This window comes from Micropterus dolomieu, linkage group LG14 (assembly GCF_021292245.1).
Source record: "Micropterus dolomieu isolate WLL.071019.BEF.003 ecotype Adirondacks linkage group LG14, ASM2129224v1, whole genome shotgun sequence".
Classification (NCBI taxonomy): domain Eukaryota; kingdom Metazoa; phylum Chordata; class Actinopteri; order Centrarchiformes; family Centrarchidae; genus Micropterus; species Micropterus dolomieu.
In genome coordinates, this window is record NC_060163.1 from 18,282,034 (window position 1) to 18,298,412 (window position 16,379).

The following is a 16,379-nucleotide window of genomic DNA, read 5'->3' on the forward strand; positions in this document are numbered from 1 at the left end:
ATATTTAATTATGTGAATTTTTATTCTTTGTCACAATAACATTTCTCTTTGATGTCACCATATAGAAATTTACTAGTCTTTCTCATTCCAGTTATTCATACTATACTGCACTTTTAGCTGACACACACACACACACACACACACGTGTTTTTGTTTAGTATGTTTTCCTAATCACATCCCTGAGGGTAGCTTGAATTTAGTATCTTTCCCTAGAGCTGTTAGATGTCACTGACCGCAGAAAGCACATGAAGAATTCTTCTTAGTTTTTTCCTGGGGCAGTTTCTCACGCTGTGTTCTCCTGACATTATCTTTGTCCCTCCTGTCTTTCCCCTGACCACCTTCATCAGGCCTGTGGGTGACTCTGAAGCTGCTTCCTGGAGACATACATCAGATAAGAAAAGACTTCCCTCACCTGGTGGACCGATCAACAGCTGTGGCTCGCAAGATGGGCTTTCCTGAGATCATCATGCCAGGTTGAGTGTTTTATGCTTCATCATGGCTGTCTGGCTGCCTCTGAAAGTTTCCTTTATAAATTTGATTGGCTGAATTCATTCTGAAAGTGAGTTAGATCTACTGTTTTAGAAAATGTGAGTGAGGGAGAAAAGAACATGCCATACTTCATTAAGGTTTGATTTAGACATTAGTCATGTAATGGACTGAAGTCAGCCATAAAGTGTAAGGTGCCAAATAATCACTTATCCACCTGAAATGTAATTAGTTATGCAGCACTATTCACTTACTGTCCATTACTTACTGTAATGATTGAATGTAGAACATGAGTTATACAAAGACTGTGAAAAGGTAGGATTTCCTCACATCTGACATGTTTGATTCCTAAAGGTGATGTGCGAAACGACATCTACGTGACGCTAGTTCAGGGGGATTTTGACAAGGGGAGCAAGACCACTCCCAAAAATGTCGAGGTGACCATGTCTGTTTATGACGAGGACGGCAAGAAACTGGAGGTACGACTGAGGAATGTTATCTTACTTCATTGGTATTTTTCCAGGGTTCAGCTCATTCTCAGCATTCAGGACACAAGTGCTATAGCCAGTCGGACTTTGAGACAGTCTGTGATTTAGTGGGCTTTCTTTAATCTCACACAGCTCAGCACGTTGCTTAACTGACCAGGACTTTTCTAAAGCAGTGTGATACACAGCACAGGCCAGACTGTACGTCTGTGCTACCTGTCAAAAATGACAGAATGTAATATTGGTACTCTGTTCGTTGATGGACTAGCCTAAAATTTGGCTCACCACTGCAGGAATCAACCTTTATCATTGTCGAGTCAGTTACAGACCTGAGCATGCGGACAGGCAATATGGGCATCATAGTTCGGAAGTTGCAAGTAATGACATATGGGAAATTAGCATTTCCCCTCTGGTATATTTACATTTGCTAATGACGTTAGAAGGATTATTTTCTCCCTTGTCTATTTGTTTGTTAGCAAGCTGTCTCAAAATGTTGCAAATTTATTTGAATGAAATTTGCTGCTCCAAGCACAGAGAGCAGTTAATTATATTTTGGTGGTGGACAGCAATTAACTATTTTAATTTCTGTCATACCTGTTGTAGCCATGTGAGACAGTTTGACATCCAGATTCATAGCTTAACACCATTAAGTGCATTGAATTTCACTAGAAAATCAAACCAGAAAGTCATAAACAATTAAACATAAATCATTATGGTGGCTGCCAGTTTGCAAATTAGAGAATGTTTAATGGACTTTTGCTTTTGAGTGCTTTCCACTTTTTAAATCATGTGCCTAATACGTCTAATGTCCTAATAAATCTTTTGTTTCACCCTTTCTCTGATGTTTAATTATTGTCACCCCCCACTTGACTTTAGCTCTTGTTCTACAGAGACCAACAGGTAATGGGGGATATGAGAGCTTTAGAGCATTTGGACATATGTGGGAAGAACTGGGGCAGGAGGTGTGTGTCTGGAAGTATATGCTCAGGTGTCTATGAATGTTCAGTTTTTATGTTGTTGTTGTTGAGACTTTTGAGTTAACTCTGCTGTGTGTGTTTTTTTTTTGGCCACAGTTTGTAGTGATCGTATTAGTTTGCATTATGTTAAGGTATACCTAAAATTTTGTTGCAAGGCTACTGTAATAAATTCCACAACTTTCTATAGGTTTTAATGCTATTATGCCCACACAGTATGCTTGTGTACTTGGAGTGAGAATGGAAGTTACAAGGACTGATAATGGAGGAGACATTTGAGATGACAGATCCCTGGTAATGGGGAGGCCTCCTGCAAACAGCGAATCAGAAGAGAGCGCTATTACCCTTGGCTTCCTCAATTATACACATTAGTCATAGAATGAGAGGCTGCATCAGTGATTTGGCCCAGCAGGCAGAGGACGTGTAAGAATCAGTGGTGATGGTACTGTAAATGCAGTTCTGAAGTAGCAAAAAGTAGCAGTGATGATCTTGACTTCTGTCATATGGTACAGTATCTGGCTATACAGACAACGCTTGGTTGTCTCATTGCTCGGCGAGCAGTTTTTGATACTCAGGGGTTAAAAGCAATTCAGTTAGTACAATCCGGCAGCTTCAATGCGCAGCCCTACTCAGTCAGTGTCGGTGGAACATTTAACTGTGTATATGTGTTCAAGGCTGTTTGAGGCTTTGGGCTGTAATAGTTAAGAATCAGTGATAGCAGTCGACAGTGATCAAGTGACAGGGATCACATCTATTGGTTCATGGCCATGTTGTCCTTGGAGCTCCCTTCAACATCCTGTCTTGCAACTTTTCACAGAAATGCTCAGTCTCATCTGTTCGGGTCTACAGGGATCAGTGTTAATTGGTTAAATTATCCCTATTCCTCTTCCTTCCTGGATTTTAATTGGCTGAAAGGAAATTCTGTTTCTGAGATGAGAGACACTGTCACTTCCCATCTGTCACTATAGTGTCTGAGGCAGTTTCATTGTGATCTTAGAAAAAAAAGTTTTGTTTTCATCAAGCCATTTATGTAAATAGAAGAAATAAGCCTCCATACACTAGGCACTTGAAAATGACAACATGTAATTTCTCACATTGAGGTGAGTTTTATAGTAGGTTTACTTTGCAAGGTTTGTTTTTGTGGCTTTCTCTCGATGTCTCTGTCTCAGCCTTCTTATTCTCTCCATTTTATCTGTCCTTTCTCTTTCTGCCTCTCTGGTCTCTTTCTGCCTCTGGATCTTGTCATCCTTCCCTTGTCTCAAAGAGGATTCTTGATGTTGTGCAGTGAGAGGCTGGACAGTGGGTTCTTTTCACCTTGACATATTAGCACACCCCCACAAACCCCTCTCACCTGAGGCTAGACCTAAGCTACTTTCCCCTCTTCCTCTCTCCCTCTCTCCAAAATCTGAAGCTGTCATGAAACCTGGCCACTTAGTGAAGGGGCAGAGTTGCTAGAGCTAGCACCTGCCCCCCAGATCTGCTCAGCGTGGCTGGGGGAGACGGGGTCTGTTATTCCTCATAATTGCTGGTTGTCAGAAGCCATTACTGTTGGAATATTTTAGCAGCGCTGCACTAGCAGGCCAGGGAGTCAGCTGGAGTAGTGGGAGGAGGTGGGCTGGCTGAGCACAGATTGATAGAAAACAAGGCATGTGTGCCATACGCTGTCACTCCTTCCCTCGTGCCAAATCCCCCCGTGGGTGTGTAGTATTTTACATACACACCCTTGACCTGTTGTAGAAACTCAGGAGACCCACTAGGAAGATCAATTTACATTGCAGGATCCATGAGCACCAGCTGGTCCGCTTTCCTGCACCTGACTTCCCTCCACTTTCCGCTGCATGGGAGCTACTGCCCCGCCTTCTTAAATAATGAATTACTAATTTATTTCTTATTTCCACAGTGCTGTCATGAGATTGGCAGCCAACAGGCAGGTGCTCATGCATAAAGTGAATCCAGACTTTTAACGGCTATTCTTCTAGATTTAGCCTTTCTGCCCTAGGGACTGCATTTTATAAGTGCTAGTCAATTTTCCACATGCTGTGAGTGAGCTAAAGTTTTGATGGAGCGACAATGAGCAATCAACCATCGTGATTTTGTCACTTTGAATGAACCTACGGCTATGCAAGTATAACCAGATTACTAGTGGTTTTGTTCGATAACTTGATCTGTGTGTTTCTTTCTCTTCATCTAGAATGTGATCTTCCCTGGAGCTGGAGATGAGGGCATCAATGAGTACAAGTCGGTCATCTACTACCAAGTAAAGCAGCCACGCTGGTTTGAAACAATAAAGGTTTGTCTCTCTCTTTACTTCCATGTCCTTTCTATTTCATCTTTGTTATCCTAAGTAATATTGTTGTCATTATTTTCCACCTTGACTGCAGTACCACCCTTGGATATAATTATTAAATCCATTATTTATTAAAACACAGATTTCCATTGCCAGTAATTTGTTGAACGAGGACTGTGGTGTCTGGTGAATATTCACCCATGAAGCTATGAAGCATAGAAAGATAGTGATGAATATTAAACCATACAGTTGATTAAATGGTTAATGTGGTGGCAACAGAAATATCTACATGTGTGCCATTTACTACAAATCACATGTACAACACAAGTTGTTTTAATTCATTTCTACACAGTATGAAAATCTAGAATTTAGGGCTCATTCTGCTCCTGGTATGTCCCTAAAAATTGCTTTGTGAGTGTTTGTTCATGGGTGTAGATGTCTCACATGGTCCCTTTCTGTCCCTTATCTCAGGTTGCTATTCCTATTGAAGATGTGAACCGGAGCCACTTGCGGTTCACCTTCCGCCACCGCTCATCGCAGGACTGTGAGTACAAATGTCAGCGAGTGAATAATCAGTTATGCCGATGACCATCTGCACAATTGGCTGCTAATCTATCCACCGCAAAAATAATGGAAGATATCCAATCCAAGCAGATGTGTTGCACAGTGATAAATACTTTGAAGCTCACCCTTTGTCACATTAATCAGAGGCATTAGTCTGCCCCTGCACAAAGCAGCATCATGGAGTGGCTTGTCAGAGACTACAGCTGGGATATGAAAAATGCCTGAGGGGAGTCATTTGTTTATTGGGACCAGTGTCTAGCTGAATGCAGCCAGTGTTGTATGTCCTTCTGTTTTTTAACATCCTTTTTAATTGTGTGGGTGTAGAGGGCAGGGAAGCCTGGTACTGGCAACCTTGCCATCCCATCTGCCTGCCACATGGTGAGGCCATCCCTTCAGCAGCAGGAGTGCTGCAGGGAAAAGGGTTTTGGAGGGGTAATGGCAGCCATGACAGGTGTATTTGTATTAAACAATCAACTCATAAGGAAGGCAAAGCAAAATTGGGAGGATATCAGTGCGGTATACCTTTTCCCTAGTAAAGTAAACTGCTGTCATCCTCCAGTTCCAAAATGCCTCAGCTCTGTTTGCTTCTCACCTGCATACAGGTGGTTTGGAGGAAATGGCCCTGTTTCAGAGCTCAGTGCTGGCTTATAATCCACTTGGAGAGCCTTCTTGTCATGCTTGGCACCTTGCTTCAGCAGTTAATGCTGTTACGAGGCATGCCTTTGAAACTCTGTGACTTGCTGTTATCTTGCTGTAACGATTGCTTTAGAAACTGGCTCACCTCAAGTGACTGTGGGACTGCAGGGGCCTGCTGATGCTGCCAAACTTTAACTTGTCACTGACAATGGAGAGATGTTGAAAAGGTGTAACGTCTTTCTTAGATGGATTTGTGCGTGGTGTATTCCTTGTATTTCCCTGTCAGTGAGTGTGTTTACACTAGTATCCCACTATAGAGACACCTGGTCCTTCATATCCCTGTACACGTGGATCTAACTCTGTCCAAGTTTCTGATTGTCTGCATCTGTGCAAACATATCTCTTCGTCGTCTAGCCACTTTCTGTTGTTTCTGCACTGACTAAGTAACCTTAGTAGTTGAGGATGAACCCACTTTGATGTCTGGCTGCCTGCAAACACTGTAGAAGCTATTGCATTTACCACTCTGGTCTGTATCTAGCGTCTCCATTTCATCACCAGTAATAGAAGTAAAGAGTAGTCAATTTATGCAATTTATCCTTCCTGTTTGCCAGACTTTCATCTCATTGTGGAAATGATTGTCAAAACCGAAACAATGCTTAATGTACATTTCTGAAACTAGGATGTTTACATGTGCAAACACATGACAGGGGTACTCCAAACCCTGACCATACCAAACATACTAGTATGTAATAATAATCAGTTACTCAGTGATATCAATCCTTGTAAGGCAGAATACCGATATGTCACAGTAGCTTAAAATATAATGTCAACATTCTACTGGCAAAGATATTTTCTGGGAAAACAGGGAAATACTTAACCTCTCTACATAAAAAGAGTTTTTGGAAAAATAGCAGAGTATAGGTGGTCTCTCAGATGAAGTCCTTTCAGTTGTCTGCCTCTGCCATCATCCGCTTGTGTCCTTCCAGCTTCTTCCACTGCTCCTAGCCAGTACTGAACTTTCAGTAGAAACACAGAGTGACAGGGCTACTCATCAAGGCCACTACTAGAGCTCATGTGCTCAGTATCTCACCCCCCTGGTTCAGAATCAGGCCAGCTTTCACACAGTGCATCAGACTACCACTCTAACATTGTCAGGCCTCATCAGACTGATGGCTGCTATCACAGATGCCGCCGTGGCTGTAAGAGATCCCCGCCATCTTTTCACTTCTGTTTCATCTGTCATTATGCCACTACCTGGTGAATGGGGTAGAGGGTAGGCTTTAAAATGTGGCACATTACACTAAGCATTAATCTAAAGTGACAGCCCACCTTAGAGGTGGAAGTCTGCACAACTTCCACACAAACTTAACTTTGAATGGCTCAAAAAAGTAGCAATGTCCTGAAAGTGACCTTTTCCCCCAAATGCGGCATTTTGAGCCCACTGCTCTTCTTAGGAGGTTTAAGGTTTTCTCAACTGGATGGCATACATACAGTGTTTTCCCTCTCAAGCCAGACCTGCAATTATTCACCGGCGAGGCTGCAGGCAGCAAACCAATGAGTGGATTTATGCATAGAGAATGCGGAAGATTCTTTGATGAATCATGTCTCCCTGCACGTAAATTTGAGCTTGTTAATCCACAATGATGATATATGTGGCCCCATCCAAACACTTGGTTACAGGACAAAGACATAACTCTTGCTTGTTTATGCAGCGCTTCCCCACAACACCCCCAAACACAAATGCACATACACACAAGCAATGAGGTCTTTTCTCCACCCTAGTGCGATTTATACAAACTGTTCACAGCTGCAGCACTGAGGTCAACTGCAACTGCTTATTCATATGCTAACAGGAAGTGGACACAAGATATTTTAATCCAAACTATGTTGCTTGAATATCATTAAAATATTTTATTTTAAAAAGTGGATTATTCCTTTCTTTTAAAATAAGCAAATCCGATTTTTAAACAGTCAAATCACGAATTACACATCTATGTTATAATTAAATCAATATTCAGATGCTGGATATATCAGCTTGTAATTAACTATTTCTTCACTTACCACTTGCTTTATACCAGGGGCGTTTCCAGGCTCTTGAAACATTGGGGGCTTAGAAATCTTTTGATGTTTTAACCCTCCCACCCTACATTACTGCCTACCAAACAGTAAATTATATGTTTAGCCTACATTTATTATGAATTTTATAATTACTATTGATAATAATTAACACTGATAATATTAAATTGGGGGGTCTGGGGATTCTCCCCCTGAAAAGTTTGGGCTTTAAACACTTAATTTTCTGCATTCTGGTGAATTTCTTTGCACCAAATTATTGATGAAATGTCTCAGGTGACAACTCAAAAATAAGAAGAATATAGTTTAATATAATGCAGTAAGGCTGTTAGATATGTTTCTCCTGTAGATCAACTTTTCTCATTTAATTTAATCCCAGCTGAGTCTACATACATACAGGCATGCCTGAAGTAGCCTAAAGTCTTTTCAAATGTGCATATGGCATCTTTTCACCTCAGTGATAAATTAGCTTAATTAATCTGAATTCAGTTAAGAATTATTTATTGATGAAATATTCTATCTATATATATATATATATATATATAGTTATTTTGGCGAATTATTATTTTTTGGGCCCACAACTCAAGAAACAGCTCCAGCAGAGGGGGAGGGAGTGGGCGCTGTAAGAGATATGATTGGGCCAGCCCAGTATAGGCCTATGCTTTATGGGCCGATCGTTGGCCCATTTTTAAAAATCAGTTAGGCCTATATAAATAAGTAACTTGACTTGTAGCCTACCCGATGAGACGAGCGCACTGCTTTTCATCAGAGGAAAAAACTGAAAACACTTGTGATCAGACAGAAATATCACCACAATTCCACACAAATGTTCACTCCAGCACCTCTGATAAAGTGCAGATCACATCCGCTTTAGAGGGAATGAAGCATCCTAGAGCAGAGAGACAGTCAAACAGAGCGGTGTCTCTGAGCGAGTGGGAGAGAGACAGCAGGACACAGAGCGATAGGTGTCTGTGTCACGGTCAGGTGTGTCATGATATTCTCTCACTACTTTGCGGCGACTGTTAACCGTTTGTGTAGCAAAGACATTGACTAGACATTGACCAACATTACAATTTAGCTAGGGACAATTCAGAAGTCGCGGATAGGCCCTGAAGCTGTGAGCAATACGAGCTGTCTGTCTGTGTCTCTCTCTCTCTGTCCTCTTGTGCTCCCTCTAAACGCTGGCAGGCTAGTAACGGTGGGGGGTCACGTTACCTGAACTTTAAACAAAATGTAACAATATTATTGCGAGTAGCCTACGCTCTTTGAAGACCTGCGAGACAGGCTGCATCATGAAGATTATTGCATATTAACATTTTTGTTGCTGTTGTTGCATTACATTCGGGGCTACAGTCAAAACAAAAATGACCAGCCGCGGATGATCTCTACATTAATTCATACCCATGTATAATTGTTCTTAATACAGTAGATGTAGAATAAAGTTTGTCTGCTTCAGTTAATGGAAAAAAAACAGTTATACAGATAAAGTCACAGCTTTAATATAGGATTCAAGGGAAAAGTACTTTCATGTGTCAACTCGAGCTGACTTAAGGCCTGTAGTGCTGAGATTAAAATTTTTATTTGACTACCTTGTTAAGCCATGCCACATGTTTTACTGCAATGGAGCCTGTCTATAACAGCTCTCATATTGTCTTTGATATCCTGATGATGCACATTATCAATTTAAAGACACACTTTATATAAGATTTGGTCCTTTTAGTTTGCAAATATACACAGAAAGCTAGCAAAAGTGGGAAAGTAAAATATGTATGAAGACACACTCAATCTCAAATGTAAATAACAACATCATCTCCCATCTGGCTGTTTCCTGTCTTCCTCTTGATTTTTTCCCCCCTCTTCCCTCAGCCAAAGACAAATCAGAGAAGATATTTGCCCTGTCCTTTGTGAAGTTGATGAGGTATGATGGGACGACTCTGAGGGACGGCGAGCATGATCTCATTGTGTACAAGGTAAATGTGAAATGTCCCACAACATAGTTAGCAGGCAGGTTGTGGTGTTCTGGTATGTTTGTTGTTATCGGCTGCCTACCTGCTGGGTGGGCTCGAGCTCCTTTTGACATGAGGTAGAAAAATTGGCATGTCCTATTAGTAGCTGCCATAATAATAGTTTCACTGGCTTCTATGGAGCATTGTGTAGTTAAAGTGTGTGTGTGTGTGTAGGTATGTATTAACCCCCACAGTGAAATGAAATTAATTTCCAATTAAAATCCCTTGTATAATGATCCATTTGCATTACAGTGCCCATTTATGTTAATTAAAAAGTTGATGTGGGAAAGATTGCCCAATTAGATTTTTCTTTCTTGTCATTCAGTCAAGGTTGCTGTTTGGCAAAGAGTTTTGTTATTACTCTCACATGCAACAACTGGCTTAAAAACGTCATTGAAAAAAACTGGTTAAGTGATATTATATATATTATATATTATAAGGAAAATGCATCGTAAAACACAGTAATAGCAAATACCACTTCATTACAACATAAAATGCAGATAAGGATTTAAATAATTTTGCAAAGGTTAAAAAGCTCCCTGACCTACCTCAGTTGTAAATTGTAAATTTTCTGATTAAATGATGAACTGAGTCTTATCCTGGAAAACCAGGCAGAAGCGAAGAAGCTGGAGGACTCATCTCTGTACCTGAACCTACCTGCTACAAAGCTGGAGATGGAGGAGAAGGGCTACTCCTCTACTGGCAAAAGCACCCAGAACATGGGTAACTGTACCATCAGCAAGGACTCCTTCCAGATCGCCACCCTGGTCTGCTCCACCAAGCTTACACAGAATGGTAACAGCTTCTATACTTCAATTAGCTTTTGTATCTTTTCCCATTCTATTGTATTTCACCTTTTTATCTACAAAGTTCTTCTGGAAGCCGGAAAGCTTCTACGGAGATACAAATGTCTTTGGAAACCTACACAGAGAAGTGTCTTTTGAGTAACTGTGGGTCACAGGGGCTTACTTTTCACTACAGTTACTGCTTCAAGTGATCTTCTAGGAGAACACAGGAAACTAATTTCTTCTTCAAGGCATTGATACTTTTGCCCATCTTGACCCAACCATTTATACTGATAAATCCAAATTCTTTCACGTTTTCACAGATGTAATAGTTTGTTTATACTGCCACCAGGATAAAACAGTTTTCTTTACATTGTGGTTGACTAAATGTGACACTGCTCCCTATTGGACACTACCCCAAATCTTTACAAGTAGAAAGAAACACACACCCGAACGTGTCCTAACATGTATAGACCTGTATGTGCAGCTCAGAGAAGCATTAATTCTAGCAGCAAGCATGCTCACATTCTCTTGTAAAAAGAGCTCTCACTAAAGAAAAATATATTTTTCAATGTCTTTTAGCCAAGTACAACCAGGATTTTGAAATCGGCTTTGTGCCATAGCCTCTGACTTACAAAAACTGTAGATTATCCATCTACAGTAACCATATATCACTTAAAGTGACTTCACTCCTTCCACCTGGTCTTTACACATGTCCACATTTGCCCTCGCTTAAGGCTTTTCCTTCCTCCTTACTTCTTCTAACCTACTTTCTCTTCCTCAGCTCCCTTCTATCAGTCACTCTCAGTTAGTAGATTTCCGTCCATCTCTGCTGAATGGATGACAGCTCTGCTCTGTTTACTGCTGTCAATTTGGCGGAGTATTTTTTATTTTATTTACCAGGGTTCTGAGAAGATCTACACTTATTAAGCAAAGGAAATCCCCAACTCTGCCTTGTGGCTGATGGATTAAGGATTTTGACCTCATGTGTTCACCCAGCCTTTATACATGTTTATAAATGCCAACAGACATTGGAAATACCACCATGTCCAAAAGGGTTTATTGTAGTCTGTGTTCATAAAACTGTGGTTGGCTCAGTGTGGATTATGTGAGAAGTTGGTCGACTGTGTGAGTGATCAAATGCTGCTAGCTCTGATTTCACTGTTACTCCAAACAGAACCATCCTTAACGTCTGCTTTGCTTTCCTCGGCGCGTGATGCATTGTGCTTCTTTGTTTTTGTTGGTATGCAGGAGTGAGTCACCATTTTAATTGGTGCCAAAATAAAAGCTTCCTCCTTTTGGCCACAGCCTGAAAGAGTGAGAATGAAGAAGGGACAGATTCACTGCAGGCTAACTTCGACTGGAATGAAAATTAATTGTTTTACTTGCCCAAAGCAACAGCCAGTTTGAATAAGGAGTGCATCATGCCCTTATGTTTTTATTCATGATAACGCAAAGATAATTTTAAATAGTCAAGCAGGGCCAGGGTGGAAGGAAATGCTTAGAGTGAATGGTTGAAGCAAATTAATGATGTGTGGGGTCCAGCACTTTGCAGTCTTTTTGCAGTATCAGGACACTTACTGAATAATTCTTGTATATGCCTGCTAAAAAAGCACTACTAACCTGTTTTACATTCTTTTGGTGCTAAATGTGATATAATGAAATTTTAAATCCTTATTTCAGGTATAGGAAGTAAAATAGAGCCATAGAAGATCTGCCATCCTGGTCTATTAAAAAAAAAAAAAAAAAAAACTCTACAGGGTGACATTGCTTTAACAAACTCAATGGGGTAAGAAAGACTGCAATCAGACAGGTTGTAAACACGCCAACAGTTTAACCAGATGTTCCAAAACACTTCATTTGGAGGTAAAGCTGAAAGGGAGAACTGGAAATGTTGACCGTTCACCTTTGTTTTCTTGTCCAAATAAGTTTGGCCAACCTGGTGGTTTGTTTGAAACCTGTGTGATCAGCAACGTTGCTGCATTCCTATTATTAAAACTTTGAAAATAAGACCTAATTAAACTGGAAAGCCAAGGCACTGGATTTCATCCATGGCATCATATAAATGGACCTAATTGTTCCATCAGTAAACAGATGCGCTGCGTTGTTGGTTTGCTAATGTGAATATAATGGACATATCATCTGAGGTTACAGACCCCAGATGATGTGCCTTGCGTGTCTCCACTCACATTACAGGACTGTTGGAGTTGCAAATGTTTTATGGCTCTTGCACTTAGGGCAGCACCTTTTTTGTATAATTGAAAAAACACAGGGTTGTTAATGGTAGTGGATTTTCCCCTAACATTGACTTTAAAGAAGACCAACAGCTCTCTTTCTGGTTCGATCTTCGGTAGAAATATTCTCTCTACCAGCCGTCATACTAATGCGGAGGCCATGTGTGACCTTGTGGTAAATCTTTGCTGTCTAACAAGGACCTGCAAGAGAGAAAAAGTAGATTTTTCATTGTTGCTCTCCTAGATGTGGCCCTGACAACCTGCACAATAAATATCCATAAAGCCTCAGTAATGAGGTCACTGTGGACCCCAGAAAAATGTTGTTGTCAAAGTTCTGCTGCATATATTGTGTGAAAGAGGGGGGCGTTGCTTGTTGTTACAGTAATGTTCCCTTAGAGGGTTATTAAGTTTAGCCTGCAGTATAAGTTGTCATTTAAATACAGTCGTGTGTGCCCTCCTACTCTGCTCAGTGGGTGGTGATGTCAGTGGATGAGCAGCCTCAATTACAGAAGCAGAACCAGCCCACACTGATTATATTAGATAGAGATGTAATGTTCATAGCTCAAACCCATGTCTAAATGGTAGATGTACAGTATATAAGATACAAGAAGAAATCAATCAGCACCATTCTCCTTATTTGTCCACCTTGCTTTCCTTTCTACACTTTCCCTTTTTCCCTGTGTGAGAGAGATGGGCAGCAGTGTGTGTCCTGATATTTATCTGGCACTTTGTGGTGGTAATTTGCAAGGCACCAAAAGGTGCTTGGGGATCAGACTACTTTGCCACTGCACACTGAGTTTGATTAAACAGAGAGGTTTGTGTGTGTATGTGTGTGTCCCCAAGGATATGTCATCCCACGCCAAAGCTCCAAGAAAAGGTTTGAGTTCTTTTAATAAAGCAATGTGAAGCAAATCTATCTCCTGACTGGAGTCTGCCTGCTTTATTAAAACCTAGAAGCTCTTTAAAACTCCAACCCAAACAGCTAGTCACTAGCTAGTCAGTCAGCCACCCGACACCAAAACAACTCACTCACTCACTCACTCACCCTTTTATCTTTCAAAATGTATTAAAATTTTCCTTCTATTCTGATTACTCATTTACCGTTTTAGACACCTCTTTAACCTTTCAACAGTGTTTGTTGTTGGCAAATAGTTAATAGGCAAAACTTCTAAACTATATCTGAGAATTGATCAATTGTTTCAAACATTCATCAAGAACAAATATTTGTGTTCTTGTTCCTTTTGTCAAATGTGGAGATGTGCTCCATCTGCTCAAATCATATTCACCTCAGACTAACTGGTTGCTCATAAGATGTTTCTCCCGAAGACTTACTCAGGCAAAGGGGGAGGGGGGGGGGACTGGCACTTAAATTGGCCCCTTGCAACAGACTGCTTGCTTCTTACACGTGGCACCTCATCCCTGATCCCCACATCTGAGATGAAACACTCTTTTTAATTAAGCTAGATTTATGCAGGCAGTCTCCCAGCGCTGGGAGATCATGTGAAGTGGTTTCTGGCTCTTCCCTGGGTATTTGCAGTGTGCTTCACTAAACGGAGGCTGGAGGAGAAGCAGAGATCTAATGACAGCAGTGTTGGGAGAGGACCTGGTGAAAGATGTATTAACATTCTGTTCCTGCCTTGGCTGGAAGGAGTAAAATATCTTATGAAAAAATAGTTTTAGACTACAGAAGTAAGGTTTATACTGTGTGATGTTCCTCGTATATCACTGTGTTGAAAAAGCTTGCACTTTTAAACTTTCTAACCAAATACAAGGCTGCTACTATTAAAGAAAACAAGCTATTAAGACTACTTATTGGTTGTGTTTGCTTGTAAAAATGAAAATGCTCTTGTCAGGCAAGATGTACTGTAAACAAACATTCAAATGGAAATGTAAAGTCTTTTGCAATTCAGTTGTACAGTGACAATGTAACCTATTCTCCCTGAATTAATTATTCCACCACGTTCCATCTGCTGGCTTTGTAGCTTTCAAAATCCGGCTGCCCTCAAAGGCATCAATTCTCCAGCAGATGTTATTTGTTCTTCCTCCTAGGCAAACCAGATCTCCCCCACACCCGCCTCACTGTCCCATGTGCCACACGCAGTGTGGCCTCTAACAGCAGTACCCCAATGGGATCAAGCTGCGTGATGATTTATTCTTATTTCATTCCATTAGTCTCTGTGAGGCCCTAAACTGTCAATTTTCAAATCTCTTGGCGAGGGGTATCCCTGGTATTTTACTCAGGATCTTCTGACTGAACCCCGATAGGCTGTCAGGTTTGCAAATAATAGGCATTCATCATGGTGTCGTCATGCTATGCCTGATTGACTCTCACATAGCCAATCTTGCATGGCAAGCAGAGAGAGGAAGCAGCTAGGGTTGAGGGTCCCGAGGAGTTCCAAAAGGAAGCTGGGAGTCACGTAAGTCAGGCAAGGCTCCCCTGTAAACCATGTTTCCCAGAGTGTAGCTGCTTTTTGTATGCAGGCTTTGTCAAATAATACATCATGAATCTGCTTTAAGAAAGTTTCTCTTTCTGCCTTATATCAGGACTGTACTATACCTGAGACAATTAGTCGATTAATCAATTATTCGATTAACCAAAAAAAAAAGTAGCCAATATTATTTGACTATTTTAGGCATTTGATTTTTAAGCCAACGCTAAATTTCCCCTATGTCTAGCTTTCCCAATGTGATGATTTGCTGCTTTTCTCTGCTTTATATTATTTTACATTGAAAACCTTTTGGGTTTTGGACAAACAGAAAATATTTGAGGATGTCACCTTGGGCTCTGGAAAATTGTGATTATGAATCAATAAAATAACCAGCATAATAGCAATAATAAAATTAATCTTGATTTCCTGGTGCTTGACTGGACTGAAATTGCAATTTAGTATTGCACTTCCATAAAGTTGAGGGACTCCAGAAATAAATAAATAAATAAATAATGGTCAAAATGTATGCAGCTGAGTACTCCTCTCCAAACTCAATACTCAATACAAGATGTGTTCAGTTTCAGTGGTAAACTGATCTTGATGTTAACAATTGGTGAAGTTTGCCTCTAAACTGACTTATGGCCCTCACCACTCGGTCACTCCACCTGGCTTACACCTTTTGAAAGACAAATGTTTGTCTTCAGAAAAGGACTGATGTCAACGGGGCTGGCATATACAATGCCTTAACAAATCGACATGAGTGTATTCTCAAAGCTCCCGATTTGATAATCTTCCAGAGGTGGTCTGAACAAGTGCTCCCTTGAGCATGATTAGCCAAATCCTGACTCATCGTCATTCTGCCTAAATTCAATTTCCATGATTTAAAGTGAGAGATCTTATAGTATGACGCTGTAGTAGGGAAATTTACCATCTGACTTCATGCTGTATTGGCAGGATGAAGTTACAGCTGTGCTTTGTGATAATGACTTGTTAGTTTGTTTATTTATTTCAGTGGACCTACTTGGCTTGCTAAAGTGGCGCTCCAACACCAGCCTGCTGCAGCAGAACCTCCGTCAGCTGATGAAGGTGGAAGGTGGAGAGGTTGTCAAGGTGAGAGGGTGGAAGTTGTCCTTCACTGTGCTGACTACACTTTGTTGTCTTTGTTTTGATGACTTAACAAAACTCTGGAGCAAAAACTAATGATCTTAACTAATTTTTGTATCCTTGAAAATGTACCTCTTCCTTATGCCTGGATAGAAATGAGCCAAACAAACAAAGAAAAAGATCAACTTCTGGTGACATAAACAGACCAGTCGCAGTCTTTAATGTTCCTGAAAGCTAAAGCTTCTTGGCGGCAGTTTCACAAATGATTTCACTGCCTATCAGAGTGAATAGGTTGCTAGTTTTTTTTTGTTTTCTT

The 16,379-nt window shown here is 40.7% G+C and overlaps 1 protein-coding gene across 1 annotated transcript in view; it reads left to right on the forward strand.

Annotated features, from left to right (window-relative positions):
- dock1 (dedicator of cytokinesis 1) overlaps window positions 1-16,379 on the forward strand; it is a 186,306-nt gene that overhangs the window by 35,764 nt on the left and 134,163 nt on the right. The window contains exons 13-19 of the mRNA XM_046069923.1: window positions 348-473; window positions 841-965; window positions 4,137-4,235; window positions 4,704-4,776; window positions 9,372-9,475; window positions 10,123-10,306; window positions 15,972-16,069. Of these exons, the coding sequence (XP_045925879.1) occupies window positions 348-473; window positions 841-965; window positions 4,137-4,235; window positions 4,704-4,776; window positions 9,372-9,475; window positions 10,123-10,306; window positions 15,972-16,069 (809 nt within the window). The remainder of the gene's footprint in view (window positions 1-347; window positions 474-840; window positions 966-4,136; window positions 4,236-4,703; window positions 4,777-9,371; window positions 9,476-10,122; window positions 10,307-15,971; window positions 16,070-16,379) is intronic.